The sequence below is a fragment of the Rhinopithecus roxellana genome, chromosome 17 (genome assembly GCF_007565055.1).
Source record: "Rhinopithecus roxellana isolate Shanxi Qingling chromosome 17, ASM756505v1, whole genome shotgun sequence".
Lineage (NCBI taxonomy): Eukaryota > Metazoa > Chordata > Mammalia > Primates > Cercopithecidae > Rhinopithecus > Rhinopithecus roxellana.
This window is the reverse complement of record NC_044565.1, coordinates 70,535,502-70,553,807: the sequence shown is the minus strand read 5'-3', so window position 1 is coordinate 70,553,807 and position 18,306 is coordinate 70,535,502. Positions and strand designations below refer to the sequence as shown.

The 18,306-nt window shown below is 46.3% G+C and overlaps 1 protein-coding gene across 1 annotated transcript in view; it reads right to left on the bottom strand.

Moving 5' to 3' along the window:
* The window catches only part of LOC104668467 (phospholipase B1, membrane-associated), a 101,583-nt gene that overhangs the window by 62,942 nt on the left and 20,335 nt on the right, over positions 1-18,306 (bottom strand). Inside the window, exons 6-11 of the mRNA XM_030920499.1 lie at positions 17,348-17,421; positions 15,840-15,883; positions 9,318-9,426; positions 4,083-4,134; positions 2,545-2,625; positions 158-223 (exon numbers count right to left, since the gene is read on the bottom strand). Of these exons, the coding sequence (XP_030776359.1) occupies positions 158-223; positions 2,545-2,625; positions 4,083-4,134; positions 9,318-9,426; positions 15,840-15,883; positions 17,348-17,421 (426 nt within the window). The remainder of the gene's footprint in view (positions 1-157; positions 224-2,544; positions 2,626-4,082; positions 4,135-9,317; positions 9,427-15,839; positions 15,884-17,347; positions 17,422-18,306) is intronic.

Here is an 18,306-nt window from a genome sequence, read left to right as displayed (position 1 = left end):
AGGGACTTCCATCTGCCCCCATCCACTTCCTCCAACTGTCCCTGCTCCCCATTTATGCATCTGGGCTGGGATCCACAACAAAGGTGACCTGCCGGGGAGGTCTCAGCAGGACGCCAGAGCTTCCTCTAGGCGAGGTCTCACGGCCTAGCCTCCGTACCTCGGCGTGGAGGATGTCCAGGGCCTTCCCAATGTTGTCTGAGAAGTTCTGGGGAGAATAGTGGACCTGCAGGAAGAGAAGTGTCCCTTGAACACCATTTGTCACCAAATCTCTCTACAGAACCGGGCTACTTTCTCTCTTGGGTCCTTCTTTTTTTTTTTCTTTTTTTTTCTTTTTTTGAGACATGGTCTCACTCTGCCTTCTGGGCTGGAGTGCAGTGGCATGATCACAGCTCACTGCAACCTTCACCTCCTGGGCTCAAGCAATCCTCCCACCTCAGCCTCCCAAGTATCTGGGGCCATGGATACATGATACCACATTTGGCTAATTTTTTTTTTTTGGTAGAGATGGGGTTTCACCATGTTGCCCAGGCTGGTCCTGGGCTCAAGTGATCCATCCATCTCGGTCTCCCAAAGTGCTGGGATTACAGGTGTGAGCCACTGCACCTGGCTAGAGTCCCCTTCTTTCTGTATTCAGTCACAGCGGGCAATATTGAAATGCAGTGTTTGTCTTTGGGGCCCCAGCCTCGACACCAGCCCCATGAGCCGCAGGTTTCCGTTTTTCTTTTTGTTTTGTTTGTTTTTTTGCATGGAGCTCTGGACCTACTCCACATCCACTAGCTGTAGAGCCGGAGCATCACATCTCTGGGCCCCTCTAACACGGGGATGTCAAAGCAGATGACCTCTAAGATCTCCTGCAACCTGAGCAGCCTCTGTCCTACGGCCTGATCTCTTTTGCTTGGAGCCTCAGTGTCTGGGGCTACTGAGCACACCCTACATGTATGAAAGCACACCCTACACAAATCAAAGCAATAACAGGAGGGGAAGAGGGGAAGAGGGTCCTGTGAAACACCCGCCACACCAAGCCTAAACACATTTTAACTGTTTCTCCTGATCTCGATATTTGCGGTTTTAAAGCTTTCTCAGCAGTGGAGCTCTTTCTCTGATTGAAATCTAAACAAAAGCCCTGATGTATGGAACATACCAAAGCTGTGTCACTTAACATGAGCAGGGGAGGGGCCCAGGGTCCCACCTCCCCATGGGCCACCAGCAGCCCCAAGGGTCCCCTCTGGGCCTTTCAGATCACAGCTTGAAAAATCCTGACTCCTGGTGACTTTGATGCCAGGAAAGTGGGTTGTGAGGGGCCTGGGTGCTGGGGCGTCCCTCCAGGTAGGTGCTTACAGGCCACAGCAAGAGCACTACTTCCTAAACCTGACTCTGCTGGTCCCCTATCTGACTGACAAACCTCCTCATCTTCAAGCCCCAGCTGGAAAGTCTCCTGCTCTGTGTAAATCTCTCCAACAACCCCCGCTTCCCCACACACCAGGGTCCCACAGCAACTTTGTTTTTTTGTTTTTGTTTTTGTTTTTTTTTTTTGAGACGGAGTCTCACTTTGTCACCCAGGCTGGAGTGCAGTGGCGTGATCTCAGCTCACTGCAACCTCTGCCACCTGGGTTTAAGCGATTCTTCTGCCTCACCCTCCCAAGTAACTGGGACTACAGGCACTCACCATCATGATTGACTAATTTTTGTATTTTTGTAGAGATGGGGTTTCACCATGTTGGCCAGGCTGGTCTCGAACTCCTGACCTCAGGTAATCTGTCTGCCTCGGCCTCCCAAAGTGCTGGGATTACAGGTGTGAGCCACCATGCCAGCCAACTTTGCTTTTAGACCTCCCTTCTGTGTGCAACCCTACAACCACATCCTGATGTCTGCCTTGTGCAGGATGAATTGCCTGTGCCTCTCTCCGCTGGCAGTGCAAGTTCCTGAGGACAGGGCCTGTGTTTCCTTTGCCACTGCTTTGCTCCTAGTACACTCCTGGCATAGGCGTGGGTGGGAGACTAGTGGGTATGCCCTGTCAGGCTTCTATCAGCTCAGAGACTGAGGTTCCAGGTTCCAGGAGGACATGCAGCATCCATGGAGCAGCAGCCTTGATCTTGGGTTTCCCACCAGCCCAGAATGACATGGCTCTGAAGCTGGCCCAAATGCCTGCAGGAACTCAACCTTTCCATACAAGTGACAGCACAAAGGTGGAGACGGCAAGGCCGCTGGAGACTGGGGAAAGGAGCTAACCTGTGACTCTCTCTGAACACAGGAAAGATTTTTCTAGTCAATGGGTGTTATCTTGGTTTCTAGAATGATATGATCAAGCTCCCTTGATAGGAAACTTAATCAGGATCAATCTTTTAACCAATCCTGCTTGTCCAGCTGAATGGCTCCCTGGAGGTGAATGCCTTCTCAGTCTCGGGGTTCATCCCAGGCTGGATCCAAGACAAACCACGAGCCTGAGTCCCAACTTAGCTGTACTGCTCCCGGGCAGAGCAAGTGACTGGGCTGTGAAAATCCTTCTCTGGGGGTGAGTCTTGAGTAAAGGGCCTGGAGACCTACCGGATCACTGCAGAAATCACAGAGGTCATTGCCGCCTATAAACAGGGTTATTATCTTCCAGTCTTCCTGAAAGTGTATCCTCTGAAATGAGTAAGAAACACACAATCAAGCACCTTGTCCCAGAGTCAAGCCAAGGAAAACACAAAGCGCTTGACACTAGAAAAGATGGGTCCTCACACACTAGAGTCTCATGGACTTTCGAATTTTCTGTTCCTTGGTTTTGGGCTCCTGAGATCATAAGTGCTAATGGTTCATTATTTTAGGTGGAATCATTGAACTTCCATGTGGCTCTGTTCACACACAAAAGCACACACGTCACAGTTTCCACGTGTCCTGGTGGGAGTGGATACAGATGCCCTCTGAGCTCTGTTCCTCCATCTCCAGCATAGCAAGGAAGTGGGGAGGGGATAAGGAAGCTGGTCTTGGCCATGGGACAGGAACGTTTGTTCCAGAATCTTCTAGAAATCCTGAATTCTAATTTTGCCTTAACAGAGAAAGGACCACCTTTCATTAAGAGGGAGCTCTCCAAATTTGGAGTACTCACACTGGTGACTAGCTCTGCCTATGAACTAGTCAAGCCAGAGAGGATGGGTAGAGTAAGGTGGCAGCTCTAAGCACAAGCTCTGAAAAGATTTTGCCACCTCTGGGATCTGTCTCCTCCAAGGAGGACCTGGAGAAGTACATGAAGTCACAGGGCTGTGTGGAGAGGGTGCAGCCATACACATTCCATAAACTATGGCCCCAGGGCAGCCACGGCCCTTCAAGCCTCTTATATTGCCCCAGGCCTACATAGCTTTACTTCTCTGATCTGCACTTCCAAAAGAGGGTGGAAGGAGAAAGGTGAGAACAAGATCCAGAAAAGTTTGACATTAAGGGTAGAAATACCCTGAAAACCTCCCAGTAATAGACTTTGTTGTACATTAAAGTATATATAACATAACTCATCCTAATCTTCCTTTTTATTTTACCCACCTAGAAACAGCCTCTGAATTGAGATCCAAGCTTTCATTTGAGGGAGAGCCTCATATTCATCTTTCAGAACCTGGCTCAAACATCTCCTCTACTTTTATTTTTTGGTACTGCTCCTTGCAGACCAGGGCTCTCCCATAGGCCATGTGCCCAGAATAACAGCCAAAATCTCCTTCTCAAGCCTTCCCTGACCGTCCTAAGCAGAGGGCCCGGTCCCTTCTGCACCCCACCCTGTCTTATACAGAACCCTTTTGATGGAGCACGTGGCAACTGTTCTGTAATTTGATTCTTCACATTGGTCTCCTCTTCCAAGCTCCTTGAGGACAGGACTGTATTGTATTCTTTCATGTATCTCCAGCCCCAGCCTGATGCCTGACTCACAATAGATGTTTAATTTCAACAGCCGACTGACTGAACAAATAGGAATCACCTTTCCAGAGGAGCAGCGTTTTAGGCTTCAGATGTGTCTGCTAGAAACCCACGCCAGGCTCCCAACCACCCCTCAGTCCACAGCTGATCTTTTCTGTGTCCAGGGATTTCTCTTGCCTACTCCCATCCCAGGGACCCACCGTGTCATTCTTCATCAGGTCCACCAGCCTCCTGGCCTGGACAGGTAAATCCCTGCGGACACATACCAGAGGAAGTGCTGTGAGGAGTGGGGACTGGCAGGGGCCCTTAGCAGAGAGAGCAGCAATCAAATGTATAGTGGAGGAAGGCCCAGGGTGGGCCTCCTGCAGGAAAATAGACTGAAGGCCATGTCACAAAGCTCCTTCCCCATTCATGCTTCCCTGCGGGGGTGTTGGGTGGTGACTGTGCTTGGGAAGGCCAGAGCACTGCACATAGGAGGGGGTGACTCTCAGTGTGACTATGTTTCTTTTTCTTTTTCTTTCCCCCCTGAGATGGAGTCTTGCTCTGTCGCCCAGGCTGGAGTGCAGTGGCACAATCTCAGCTCACAGCAACCTCTGCCTCCTGGGTTCAAGCAATTCTCCTGATTCAGCCTCCCAAGTAGCTGAGATTACAGCCACGTGTCACCACGCCCAGCTAATTTTTGTATTTTTAGTAGAGACAGGGTTTCACCATGTTGGCCAGGCTGATCTCAAACTCCTGACCTCACGATCCATCTGCCTCGGCCTCCCAAAGTGCCGTGATTCCAGGCGTGAGCCACCGCGCCCAGCCAGTATGACTATTTTCTGATTGGCATATTTGGTATGGTGTGCTTTTCTTTTCCTTCCAAGCTAGGCTTGTTCAGGGCAAACAGAAGGTTTGCCTGTGCGTATTTCACATCATGCACATGTCATGGCACCCCCCATTTTGGCAGGTGCCATGGCCTAAGCCCTCCTACCCTTAAGATGATGTAGTCTAGTCAGATGCACCTGGGTTGGACACTTAGGTGCCTCTTGCTAACTGTGTGAAAGTGACTCTAATTCTCAGCTCAAAAAGACCGCAAAATGGAGACAAGCTCACTGATCTTGGACGGTCATTGGGAGCAGTAGATGAGAACCACTGCTGGTGCCAGACTGCCAGGGTTTGAATCCTGCTTCCACAAATGACCAGCTCTGAGACCTTGGCCGACTACTTGATCCTGCAAACCCTCAGTTTTTCCCTTTGGGAAACGGGGATGGTAACATACCTTCCTCACAGAGCTGTTGGGGAAATTAAATGAGGTGCCATATAAAGAACTTATGACAGTGCTTGACACATAGTATGCAACCACTGAGTTATTTCTGCCATCATTCTCACCATCATCATTGACAAAGTCCCTGGCACAGGGCTTAGCAGGAAACATTAGTGGTCATCCTCTTCCCCTCTTATCTATTCGCCCTACTGGCCTGATGTGAGTCAAAGTACACTAGGTATTTGGTTACCTGGATGGGGACTTCACGTAAGTCACTTAACCTTTTTGAGCCTTGATTTCCTCATCTGTAAATCTGAAGTTATCAGAGCCGCTGCTCTGTTGATGGAACAGAGTTTGAGGATGATTACCCAACCACTCTGAAACTCTTTTGTTTTTGAGACTGAGTCTTGCGCTATCACCCAGATTGTAGTGCAATGGCATGACCTCAGTTCACTGCAACCTGCACCTCCCAGGTTCAAGCGATTCTCGTGCCTCAGCCTCCCAAGTAACTGGAATTACAGGTACCCGCCACCACACCCGGCTAATTTTTGTATTTTTCGTAGAGACGGGATTTCACTATGTTGGCCAGGCTGATCTTGAACTCCTGACTTCAAGTAATCTGCCTACCTCGGCCTCCCAAAGTACTGGGATTACACGTGTGAGTCACTGTGCCTGGCGGAAGCTTAATTTTATCATTGGTAAAACATGGGAGTCTGATGTTTTGCTCTGTTCATCTCATGGTTATTGTGCAGACTACAGGGACGATAAATGTGAGGGTACCTTGTAAATGGTGCACGGCTGTATCCACATGACAGCTATTGTCAGACCTGGAATAAAGCCTGCAGGGCACAAGGCCAGACTATGTGGTCAAGTTGATGCATTTGTTCAGGCCATGTGGCCTCTTTGTGCTACAGTTTCTTCTATTGTAACACAGGAAATAATAACCTCCAACTTTTCCCTGCCACCCAGGATGTGCTTAGATTGCTTGCATGAAAGAGCCCCAAGTCCTCTGGCAAAGCAAGGACAGAAACCCAGGGCCAAATGAACCACACTCATTTTGGTTACTTTTATGCTCTTGACTCTAAGGTTTTATTCTTGGATGCCTCCCTGACCTAATCATGCTTACAACTGTCTTTCCTCTTATACTACCAGCCCACATATGCTTGGAAAAAGCAAGATGATGGTACTATTAAAGCAGTAAACCTGTAGCCTTTTAATTCTATCACCATCAAAAGGAAAAGAAAGCCCCAGAATTCATCATAAAACCTATTGGGCCGGCCGGGCGCGGTGGCTCAAGCCTGTAATCCCAGCACTTTGGGAGGCCTAGACGGGCGGATCACGAGGTCAGGAGATCGAGACCATCCTGGCTAACACGGTGAAACCCCGTCTCTACTAAAAAATGCAAAAAAAAAAAAAAACTAGCCGGGCGAGGTGGCGGGCGCCTGTAGTCCCAGCTACTCGGGAGGCTGAGGCAGGAGAATGGTGTAAACCCGGGAATCGGAGCTTGCAGTGAGCCGAGATCCGGCCACTGCACTCCAGCCTGGGCGACAGAGCGAGACTCCGTCTCAAAAAAAAAAAAAAAAAACAAAACAAAAAAACCTGTTGGGCCTTCTGGACGCGGTGGCTCACACCTGCAATCCCAGCACTTTGGGAGGCCGAGGCAGACAGATCATGAGGTCAGGAGATCAAGACCATCCTGGCTAACACGGTGAAACCCTGTCTCTACTAAACATACAAAAAATGTGCTCATAGTCCCAGCTACCCAGGAGGGTGAGGCAGGAGAATCACTTGAACTTGGGAGGCAGAGGTTGCAGGGAGCCGAGATCGTGCCACTGCACTCCAGCCTGGGCAACAGAGCAAGACTCTGTCTCAAACAAACAAACTAAACCTATTGGGGTTTGTGTTACCCATTACTTTGGATACTGTGTCACCTTTCCTACTGGCGATGAATAAGAAAGCTACTTAGGTGGCTCATGGTCTCAGGATGGTGCTGAGAGCTGGAAGGATGTCAGGAAATCTAGGAACCAAACCACGTGATTCCTAGGAACCACAATGTAGTGTGATATTTGTGATTAAAAATAGGATCTAAAAAAACCAAATCATCCCATCAAAAAGTGGGCAAAGGTCATGAATGGTCAATTCTCAAAAGAAGATATACAACCAGCCAACAAACATGAAAAAGTGCTCAACATAACCAAATATCAGGGAAATGCAAATTAAAACAACGAGATATCACTTTACTCCTGCAAGAACAGCCATAATTAAAGGTCAAAAAATAATAGATGTTGGCCTGGATATGATGAAAGGGAACACTTTTGCACTGCTGGTGGGAGTATAAACTAGTACAACCACCGTGAAAAACAGTGTGGAGATTCCTTAAAGAACTGAAGGTAGAACCACCATTCGATCCAGCCATCCCACTTCTGGGTATCTACCCAAAGGAAAATAAGTCATTATATGAAAAAGACACATGCACATGCATGTTTATTACAGCACAATTTGCAATTGCAAAGATATAGAACCAACCTAAGCGCTCATCAACCAACAAGTGGATAAAAAAATGTGGTCTATATACACCATGGAATACTACTGAGCCATAAAAAGGAATGAAATAATGTGCTTTGCAGCAACTTGGATGGAGCTGGAAGCCATTATTCTAAGTGAAGTAACTCAGGAATGGAAAACCAAATATTGTATGTTCTCACTTATAAGTGGGAGAGCAAAGCTATGAGGATGCAAAGGCATAAGACTGATATAATGGGCCAGGCATGGTGGCTCATGCCTGTAATCCCAGCACTTTGGGAGGCCTAGCAGGCATATCACTTGAGGTCAGGAGTTCAAGACCAGCCTGGCCAACATGGTGAAACCCTGTCTCTACTGAAAAATACAAACAAAATTTAGCCGGGAATGGTGATGTGTGCCTGTGATCCCAGCTACTTGGGAGGCTGAGGTGGGAGAATCGCTTGAACCTGGGAGTGGAGGTTGCTGTGAGCTGAGATTGTGCTATGGTACTCCAGCCTGGGCAACAGAGCAAGACCCTGTCTCAAAAAAAAAAAAAAAAAAAAAGAATGATATAATGGACTTTGGGGACTCAGAGAGGAAGGGTGGGAGAGGTGAGGGATTAAAGATTACATACTGGGTAGAGTGGACACTGCTCTGGTGACAGGTGCACCCAAATCTCAGAAATCACCACTAAAGAACTTACTCATGCAACCAAAAACTACCTGTACCCCAAAAAGTGTTGAAATAAAAATTAAAAATAAATACAAATAGCATAAAAAAGGATCTTCCAATTTATGCAATTTATGCTTCCTTGATTAGGTATGGCATTCACTTGCTCTCTGACCAGGCAGCAAACCCAAGCAGCACTCAAGGTCCTGGAATCTTGGAGTGCAGTGGAGGGATGGGACCTAGGAAAGCTGACCTGCCCACTCTTGAGGACCAGCCTGGCCATGCCCAGGGACCATGACAGTCATGGCTGTGCTCACTGATGTTTCTCCCCAGGTGGGCCCAGGGGCCACGACACAGTCATGGCTGTGCTCACTGATGTTTCCCCCGAGGTGGGCATTACTGCCAGGACCACCATTTTGACCAACACGTATCATGTGTCTACTATTTATAGCTCACCAGAACCTTCATATCCAACACGACATTTGAGCTTCATGACCGCCCTGTGGGAGAGGTTTCTAACCAGCCCCACCTCTTAGAGTCTGAGGCTTAGAGAGGCCAGGGAGGAAACTGGGTTTGCACTCAGGGCCTCCCCTCCCAGGGCTGGTGCTCTTCCTGGGACACTGGAAGGATGCAGAGTTTAGAGCTCGAAAGGCACAGCTGAGGAAGGGAGGGAGGGCAGGACTCTGAAACAGCAGTGACATAGCAGTGACAACTGGGATGCAGAGTGAGCCCGCTTATAACCTATGTCTTACGTGAGATTTACAGGCAGGCAAAGTAATCTGCTCAGAGCATATGCCTGGCATCAGAGTCCATTGTGACTAGTTTCTGGGGGTGGGTATTAGGGTAGGCTCACAGATTTCTGTAACACCTCCAAGACAGCCCCGTTCAGCCTTTGGCCCTCAAACCCCTTCCCCTGACGAAGCCCTTCAACCTTCAGCCATAAACCCAGTTTAGGCCAAGCCCCGCTCTGGTCCCCAGAGGACCTGTGCTGTTCACCGCCCCCGTCACCCCAGCTCACTTAGCTCGGCCTCCTGCCACAGCCTGGTTTAAGAAGGCATTAGAACTGGTTTCTTTCCCAGTGCCAACAGAGAAGCCCTTCAGGGAAGGGTTGAATTCCCGGAGGATGTCTGCAAATACAAGGAAAAGACATGCTTAGTGACTACTGCAAAGCAATCTTCAAATTCCTTTGATAAGTACCAGCAGGTGTTAGGGAGCAGAGTCCCCACTCCACAGCCCTTACTCTTACCCCAACCTTCGCTCAGCATGGGAAGAAAATGTTCAGCAGGCTGGTGCTTAACAACAGGGCAGCACACAACAGATGTTTCATCAATTATTGCTAAGGAAATGTGAGTCTGGGTTACATGCTTTTCTCATGTAGTTTTCTTTTTTACTACATGCATAGTAGCTTTATTGAAATATAATTCACTTACCACAAAGTTTACCAATTTAAAGTATACAGTTCAATAACTTTTAGCATATTCACATAGTTGTACAATCATCACCACGTAATCAACTTTAGAACATTTTCATCACCCCAGAAAGAAACCCAGTACCCACTAGCAGTCACTCCCCATTCCCTGCAACCTCGTGGCAATTGTGGATCTACTCTGTCTCTGTAGTCTTGCTTATTCAGGCCATTTCATATGAATGAAATCATATAGCCCAACATACCTTTTGTGACTGGCCTCTTTCACTTAGCATACTATTTTCAACATTTGCCCATGTTGTAGCATGCATCTGTACTGCATTCCTTTTTACTGTTGAATAATATTCCATTGTATGGATATACCACATTTTATTTATCCATTCTTCAGTTGATGGGGCTTTGGGGTTATTTCCACATATTGGGTATTAAGAAAAATGCTGCTATGAACATTTGTGTACAAGTTTTTGTGTGGATTTCTCTTGGATATGTATCTAAGAGTAGAAAAGGTTAAACTCTGTTTAACCCTAGCCCTAACCCTGTTTAACCTTTTAAGGAACTGCCAGGACTTTTCTCAAAGCAGCTACACCATTTTTACATTCCCACCAGCAGTTTCTGAGGGTTTCAACATTTCCATATCCTCATCAACACTTATTATCTTTCTATTACAACCATGCTAGTGGATGTGAATTGGTATCTCATGGTGGTTTTGATTTGCACTGATGGCTACTGATGTTGAGCATATTTTCATGTGCTTACTAGCCAATTGTAGAAATGTTTATTCAGATCCTTTGCCCAATTTTAACTGGGTTATCTTTTTATTATTGAGTTGTAAGAGTTCTTTATAATTTCTAGATACAAGTTTCTTATTAGATATAGGATTGGCAAGTGTTTACTTCCACTCTTTGGATTGTCTTTACTTTCTTTGATATATGATATGTTATCCTTTGAAGCGCAAAATATCGATTTTTCTTTTGTCACTTGTGCTCTTAGTGGTATTTTGAAGAAGACTTTGCTTAGCTCAAGATCATAAAGATCTGCTCCTATATTTTCTTCCTAGAGTTAGTTTTAGCTCTTACCTTTAGGTCTATGATTCATTTTGAGTAAATTTTTGTATAAGGTGTGAGGTAGGGGTTCAACCTCATTTTTTTTTGGTGTGTATCTAGTTGTTTCAGCACAATTTATTGAAAAGACTATTCTTTCCCCCATTGGTTTTGGCATCCTTGCTGAAAATGAGTTAACCATCAATATGAGAGTTTAATTTCTGACTGTCAATCTTAGTCCATTGTTTGATATGTCTATCTTTATGCTAGTACCACATGTCTTGATTACTATAGCTTTATAGTAAGTTTTGAAATTGGTAAGTATAAATCCTCTGAATTTGTTCTTTTCTAGATTTCTTGGGATAGTCTGGGTCCCCTGAATTTCCACATGAATTTTAGGGTCAGCTTGCAAATCTCTGACAAAGAGCTACCTGGAATTTTGATAGGGATCACATTGAATCCATAGATTTGGGGAGTATTATCATTTTAAGAATATTAAATCTTCTAATCCATGAATGTCAGATGTTTTTCTACTTACTTAGGTCTTTAATTTCTTTCAGCAATGTTTTGTGATCTTAACAGTAAAAGAGATGCTCTTTTCTGGTTAAATTTATTCCTAAGCATTTTATTATTTTTTATGCTATTGTAAATGGAATTTCATTTTCATATTAATTGCTAGTATAAAGAATTACATTTTTGTATATTGATTTGTACCTTGCAATCACTGAACTCACTTATTAGCTCTAATAATTTTTAGTGGATTTCTTGGGATAGTCTCTACATAGTATCATGTCATCTTTAAATAGAAGTGGTTTTATTTCTTTATTTCCAATCTTGGTACTTGTTCTTTCATTTTCTTGCCTAACTGCCATGGCCAGTGTGATGTTGAATAAAAGTGGCAAGAGCATGCGTCCTTGTCTCACTCCTGATATCAGAGAGAGGGGGCAGCATTCCATCTTTCACCATTGCCAGTGATGTCAGCTGTGGGCTCTTAAAAGATACCCTTTATCAGAGTGAGGAATTTTCCTTCTATTTCTAATTTGTTGTTTTTTTACTTTATTTATTTATTTTGAGACAGTTTTATGCTGTCACCCAGGCTGGAGTGAAGTGGCGCAATCTCAACTCACTGCAGCCTCTGCCTCCCAGGCTCAAGCGATTCTTGTGCCTCAGCCTCCCAAGTAGCTAGGATTACAGGCACCTACTACCACACCTGACTAATTTTTGTGTTTTTAGTGGAGACAGGGTTTCACGGTGTTGGCCAGGCTAGTCTCTAAACTCCTGACCTCAAGTGATCCACCTGCCTAGGCCTCCCGAAGTGCTGGTAGTACAGGCATGAGCCACTGCACCCAGCCTTTGTTGAGTGTTTCTATCGTGAAGTGATGTTAGATTTTTGTTAAATGCTTTTTCTGATCCATTGAGATGATCATGATGTGTGGTTTTTGTCTTTTATCCTATTGACATAGAATATTACATTAATTGATTTTGAGGTTGAAAACTAACCTCGTATTCCTGGGCTAATTCCACTTAGTCATGAGGTGTGTATATGTATACAATATACATATATATATACAATAAAACATATATATATATATGTTTTATTGCTGGATTTTGTTTGCTAGTATTTTCTGTAGGATTTCTGGGTCTACATTCATAATACTTACTGGTCATACTTTGCTTCCCTTGTGATGTCTTTGTCTTATTTTGCTATCAGGGTAAAACTCATAGAATGAGGTGTGAAGCATTCCTTCCTCTTCTGTTTTTGGGAGGAGCTTGTGAAGAACTGGTGATTGATACTAATGTTCGATAGAATTTTAGTATCTATCCAGCGAAGCCAGAGACAGTCTGGGCTTTTTTGGGCAGGAAGTTTTAAAATTATTAATTCAATCTCTTTGCTTGTTTTAAATCTATTCAGATTTTCTACTTTTTATGGAGTCAATTTCAGTGGTTTGTGCCTTTCTAGGAATTTGTCCATTTCATCCAAGTTATCTGATTTATTGGCATACAACTGTTCATGGTATTCTCTAATAATTCTTTTTATTTCTGTAAGGTTGGTAGTATCTCCTCTTTCATTCTTGATTTTGATTCCCCCTCCCTTTTGCCAGTCTAGTTAAAGTTTTGTCAGTTTTGTTGAACTTTGCAATCTCATGCATTCTAATTGCCTTTACTAATATGGATCCACACTTTCCCCTTTTTCATCTTTCCAACTTGGCGAGCCCTCCTGAGAGCAGAGTCTATATACCCCAGGGCCTCATATAATGCTCAACACGTTTATGGACTGAATTAAAAATAAAGCAAAGTTCAGACAAGCTTGGAGACTTGCTCAAAGTCATGTAGCTGCTGAGAATGGCTGGTCTCTCAGCTGCAATACAGGGGCACTTGCCCCCGCTGTCTCACAATCTGCTAGGATGTGAGAAACTGGGTGAGTAGCAGCCAGGACTTTAGGGCCCCTTCCAGTAGAGTGCTTGCTAGAACCCAGCACTGCTGCAGGTTTACTCAGCACAGACGGATTGGACTCGTTTCTTGAGGTTTGGGGACATCACACTAATAAATGGCAATTGCTCCGATTTCTACTCAAGAGAAGAAAGGACTGTGAAATCACCTGAGCAATTTGAAAGTAGAATGGTTTGTCCTAGGAAGTGGTAGGTTCCCTAGGAGGTAGAAGGAACTCAGCACAGCCTACCCAGCTACTTAGGAAGAATGTCATAGGGAGGAACCACACATTGAATAGGGCAACAACTTGCTGGTGCAGGCAGTTATCTCTGCCAGGAACATTCTCTCCCCTTTCCTTACCTGACGAATTCTCATTCTTGAAGCTCCTTTTCAGAAGACAGAGTTAATAACCTCTATGTTTATTTTCTCCTAAGCTTTGTACACATCTATAAATATTAGTCATGTATCTGTCTTTAGGAAGACATGCTGCCAAAGAGACTTTGGCGATGTCATTGGGGCACTGTTCTCCTATTTTCCAAGCACTCCAGCACTGGAATATTTGCTGGATTAAATTGAACAGGGGGTTGAATGGGGATTTTGTTCTGCCCTTACATTCGTATGAGTTTTCTAACACATTTCCATATAGTTATTTCCCTGTGGATTATCTAGCCCCTACAATCAAATAGTCTTCACATCTCTAGCAAGAAGAGTCTAAATAGCTGGTAATCCATTTCTGGGCTAAGTGTGTCAGGAGAGTCATCCACCTAAGGGGTGACATTGTCTCAATCCTTTGTAAATTACTTTGGGGAAAGAGGTGAAGCCAAATAATATCCAATTATCTTGTCCATGATACGAGCATGGAAGTAGAGAGCCCAGAAAGCTGTTGTATACATTGGGTCATCCCACAGCCAAGTTCATCACACTCACAAAAGCACCCTGAACCATCTCCTAGCAATAGAGGAACTGATTTATAGCTCACATATGTAGACCTAGACACAAAGAAAGCAAGGAGTGCTTGTGGCACAGAACCCTGTCTGCCTAAATTCAACAGGATTTACAAATAACCAAAACAGGTAACGGGAAGTCTGGTCGGCTCTGCTCTGCCTATGTGGAGATTAAGCTATGATGTCCCCCTCATCCAAGTCTTGGTGGCTTCCAGTTCAAGTTGTTAGCTTCTAAAGATATATTACAAAGGGATATGTACCAGGGAAGTAAATGAGAATGGGACCAATTAAATTCCTCCCAGACAAAATTATCAGCCAGAAGATTCCAGGGAAAGAATTCAATTTAAACATGTATGGCTTGCATACTTTAAGAACAAGCATGGAGATGTGTATGCACTGGGGAGAATTTTAAAAAGATGATAAGACCAGACCCGTCAGAGAATACAGTCAGGCTTTAAAAAGTCATTCCGCCTGTAATCCCAGCACTTCGGGAGGCCAAGGTGGGTGGGTCATGAAGTCAGGAAATCGAGACCATCCTGGCCAACACAGTGAAACCCTGTCTCTACTAAAAATACAAAAATTAGCCGGGCGTGGTGGCGGGCGCCTGTAGTCCCAGCTACTCGGGAGGCTGAGGCAGGAGAATGGCGTAAACCAGGGAGGTGGAGGTTGCAGTGAGCCGAGATGGCGTCACTGCACTCCAGCCTGGCAACAGAGCAAGACTACGTCTCAAAAAAAATAAAGAAAAACCAAATCATTCCGAGCAGGTTGGTGGGAAGTAAATTAAGAAAAGTGTTGAGTCCCAAAGATGGCTGTATCTGCACAGCCTGGACAAGGTAACTTCATCTCCTCCTGTGGCAATAGCAGCGGTTCCTACAGCAACCCCGCAATTCAATGTCTGTGCGCAGCTGTGCCTGCGCTCCAGGTGCCTGGATCGATGCCTCTCGCAGGGGTGTTACCTGCTTGGAAAGGCAGGCGCCGCACACCCTGGTTTCCTTTTCTTCTTTCTTGAATCACTTTTCTTTATTCTCTCTAATCTCATGCCAGATTAGAATCACTTTTTATTTTTACTTACTTATTTATTTATTTATTTATTGAGACAGAGTCTCGCTCTGTCGCCCAGGCTGGAGTGCAGTGGCCGCATCTCAGCTCACTGCAAGCTCCGCCTCCCGGGTTTACGCCATTCTCCTGTCTCAGCCTCCCGAGTAGCTGGTACTACAGACGCCCGCCACCTCGCCCGGCTAGTTTTTGTATTTTTTTAGTAGAGACAGGGTTTCACCGTGTTTGCCAGATGGTCTCGATCTCCTGACCTCGTGATCCGCCCGTCTCGGCCTCCCAAAGTGCTGGGATTACAGGCTTGAGCCACCGCGCCCGGCCTGAATCACTTTTTAATGACTTGCACTAAGAAGTGATCTGAGCTCTTTTTTTCCCCCGCTTTACTTTCTTCCTTCCTTGGTCAAAGACATTTTTGACACCTCCCCGCCCCTGGCCCCCAAGCCTCCAACCCCGCTCCGCCCCCAACTCCAAGGCTTTCGTCACTGTCGGAAGCGGAGCTGGGAGTCTTGGGAGGCAGCGCCCCCTGGTGAATTTAGTGGGCTCCTGCAGCCGGGACTCCTCTCGAGGCCGGCGCCACCTGCCGGGGGAGCGGGAAGCATGCAAGGGCCGCCCCAAACCAAACGGCCCGGCCGCCGCAGTGTACTCACTCGCCAGGGTGGTAACAGTGCTGACGCTCTCATCTCCGCCGACGCTGTATCGTGGGTCCAAGAAAGAAAATGAAGGGTTAAAAACGCCAGCCACGCCGAGACCCTTCAGACACTAGCCAGAAACGCCCGTCTCCCGAGAAACAGCTGTGGGGCTTGGAGCTTGCCCTTTCCCATCACTTCAGTAGAAAAACGGAAAAAGCAAACCAGAATATGGCTCCCCTCCCCATAGGCCAGCACATCAAACAACAAGCCAGCTTTAAACGGGCGGCTGATTTCCACTGATGCTGGGACAGGCGAGGTAGGTTGGTTCCTTGCACCCCTGCTTTCAAAGGGGAAGTAGTCCCTCGTCTGCCAGCCCCTTTCCAACTAGCCACTGCACCGTGCATTAATATTATTGGTGTAAACGTAGTCTTAAAAACGTCGGCCCTATTTTTTTCTCTTTTCCTGCTTGGCTTGTAAAAGCCGTTTTTAAAAGGTGTCTTCTAGAGGGTCAGCCATCTTCCAAGCCAATACTAAAATTCCAAGGTGATCAAAGTTAGAAGGATTTCTAGGCCTGCAAATATGCAGCATTCCAGAGTGGATTGGATTCCCTGCTTTCCCACACCCCCCACCCCATTCTGTGCCAAGTGTGTCTAGGAGCATCTAAAAGGGTCTCCAAATGTTTGGGTTTTAACTGTGCAGCAACGTGAGGAAGGATGCCAGAAAGTCAGCACTCAGGTTAAAGCAGGTGTCAGATGGAGATGCCAGATTCCAGGTGAGGAAACACCGACCCTTCCCAGACTTGCAGCAGAGGTTTGATCACATGCAGAGCAGAAATAAGCCTGCCCAAAGTGATACATGATAAGGGAATGCACTGGTAGGGGCCAGGAAGTATCTGCTCTGCTTCGTGATCTTTTACCTTCTGGCTCTGTGATCTTGGTCAGGTTACTTGGCCTCTCTGAGCCGTGTTTCCTCAACTGTAAAATAAAGGCCCTATAACAACAATGCCAACTAGCAGATACTTACTTTGTGTCAAGCAGTGTGCTGGACACTTAAATTCTTTCTAGTCCTCAGACAGTGCTCAGGTAGTAGCATTATTTCTGCATCAGACATGAGGACAGAGGCTCAGAGAGGTTAGGGAACTTGCCCAAGGTTACATCCAGCTGGGTAGCTAGGGCTCAGTTACAACTCTGGTTCCAAAGGCAATGATCTGTGCATCACTCAGGCCACTGCCTCCTTCTGAGATTATATCGCAGAGGGAGAAATGGAAGCCAGAGAAGCATTTCCAACCCAAACATTTATGTAGTTTCTCTCCTAGACTCCTGGCTCAAGGCTCAGCTACTGTTCTGGGCAATGTAGTGGTTTGAGGAGGCTGGTGAACACCTTTTTCAAATTAAACCTAGAAGTTGGTCATAGAAAAGAACAAAGCAGCCCACCCCTGCTTAAGGTGTTGTTTTCTAGAATGCTCAGGGGGTTTCCCTTGCTCTGCAATGAAGGGGTCTTCGGGGCCTTGCCACTCCCTCGCTCACCTCCAGGACAGGCCTCGGTACTGAGTCAAGACGTCCAAGATGTTTCCACGTGTGGACCCAGCCCCATTGCCTGCCTGAGAGAGAACAACGAGGGGGTGAGTTTCTTTGCCTCCCCCAGTCGCCCACCTCCGCCTGCCTGCCAAAAGGTCTACGTTCTTATGCCAGCCAGGACTGCCTGGGCACTCTCTGGGATCTAGGGTCTAGATGGCACCATATCTCCATATGCATCCTGCCTTTTCAGAGGTGAGTGAGAGCGCCCACTGGGAAGGCCTGGTGCTGTTCACAGCTCTGCTTCATTCCAAGAAACCCTGCCTAGGCCAAGACCAAGTGAAACTTGTCTAGCAAAAGTGCTCTTGAAATTCGACTGTACCTTTTCAAAAGGATACATTTCAGGGTCCTGTTTTTCTCATGTTTTTAAAGTTGTGAAGTATATCATAAAAGGAAATAGATCATTATCCTTTTATACCAATATCTCTCACCTATGCACACTTTAAAATGTAGTAATAAAATGAAATCCCACGTAGCCATCATCAGCTGAAGAAAGCACAATGTGGACACTCTTCAGGTGCATGTCCCTTGCCTAAAGCACGTTGTTTCTGAGCATTTGGAAGAGCATGCCGAGACAGGCCTCCCAGGCAGTTGGGGATGAAGTCTGGTCTCCACAAGAGGCCCCCAGGTGTGATCACTGCTCTCTGGTGCCCAGTTCCTTTGCTACCTGCCAGGCAGGTTCACACCCAAAGTGCTTCCTCCCTAGGAACCCCTGAACAGCTGTGCTGAGATGTGATGACCCCTTGTCCTGAGAGTATCTTCAATGAGACCAGGGAATTGGGAGGAGGTGATGCCAGGCCCCACCGGGCAGGAAGAGGTTGGGATAAGCAGTATATGAAGCTGCTAAGGCCCAGTCTGCCAGTCCTTCCTGGGAGGTTATGAGCAGTCAGGCCTTTGGGGAGAAGAGTGGC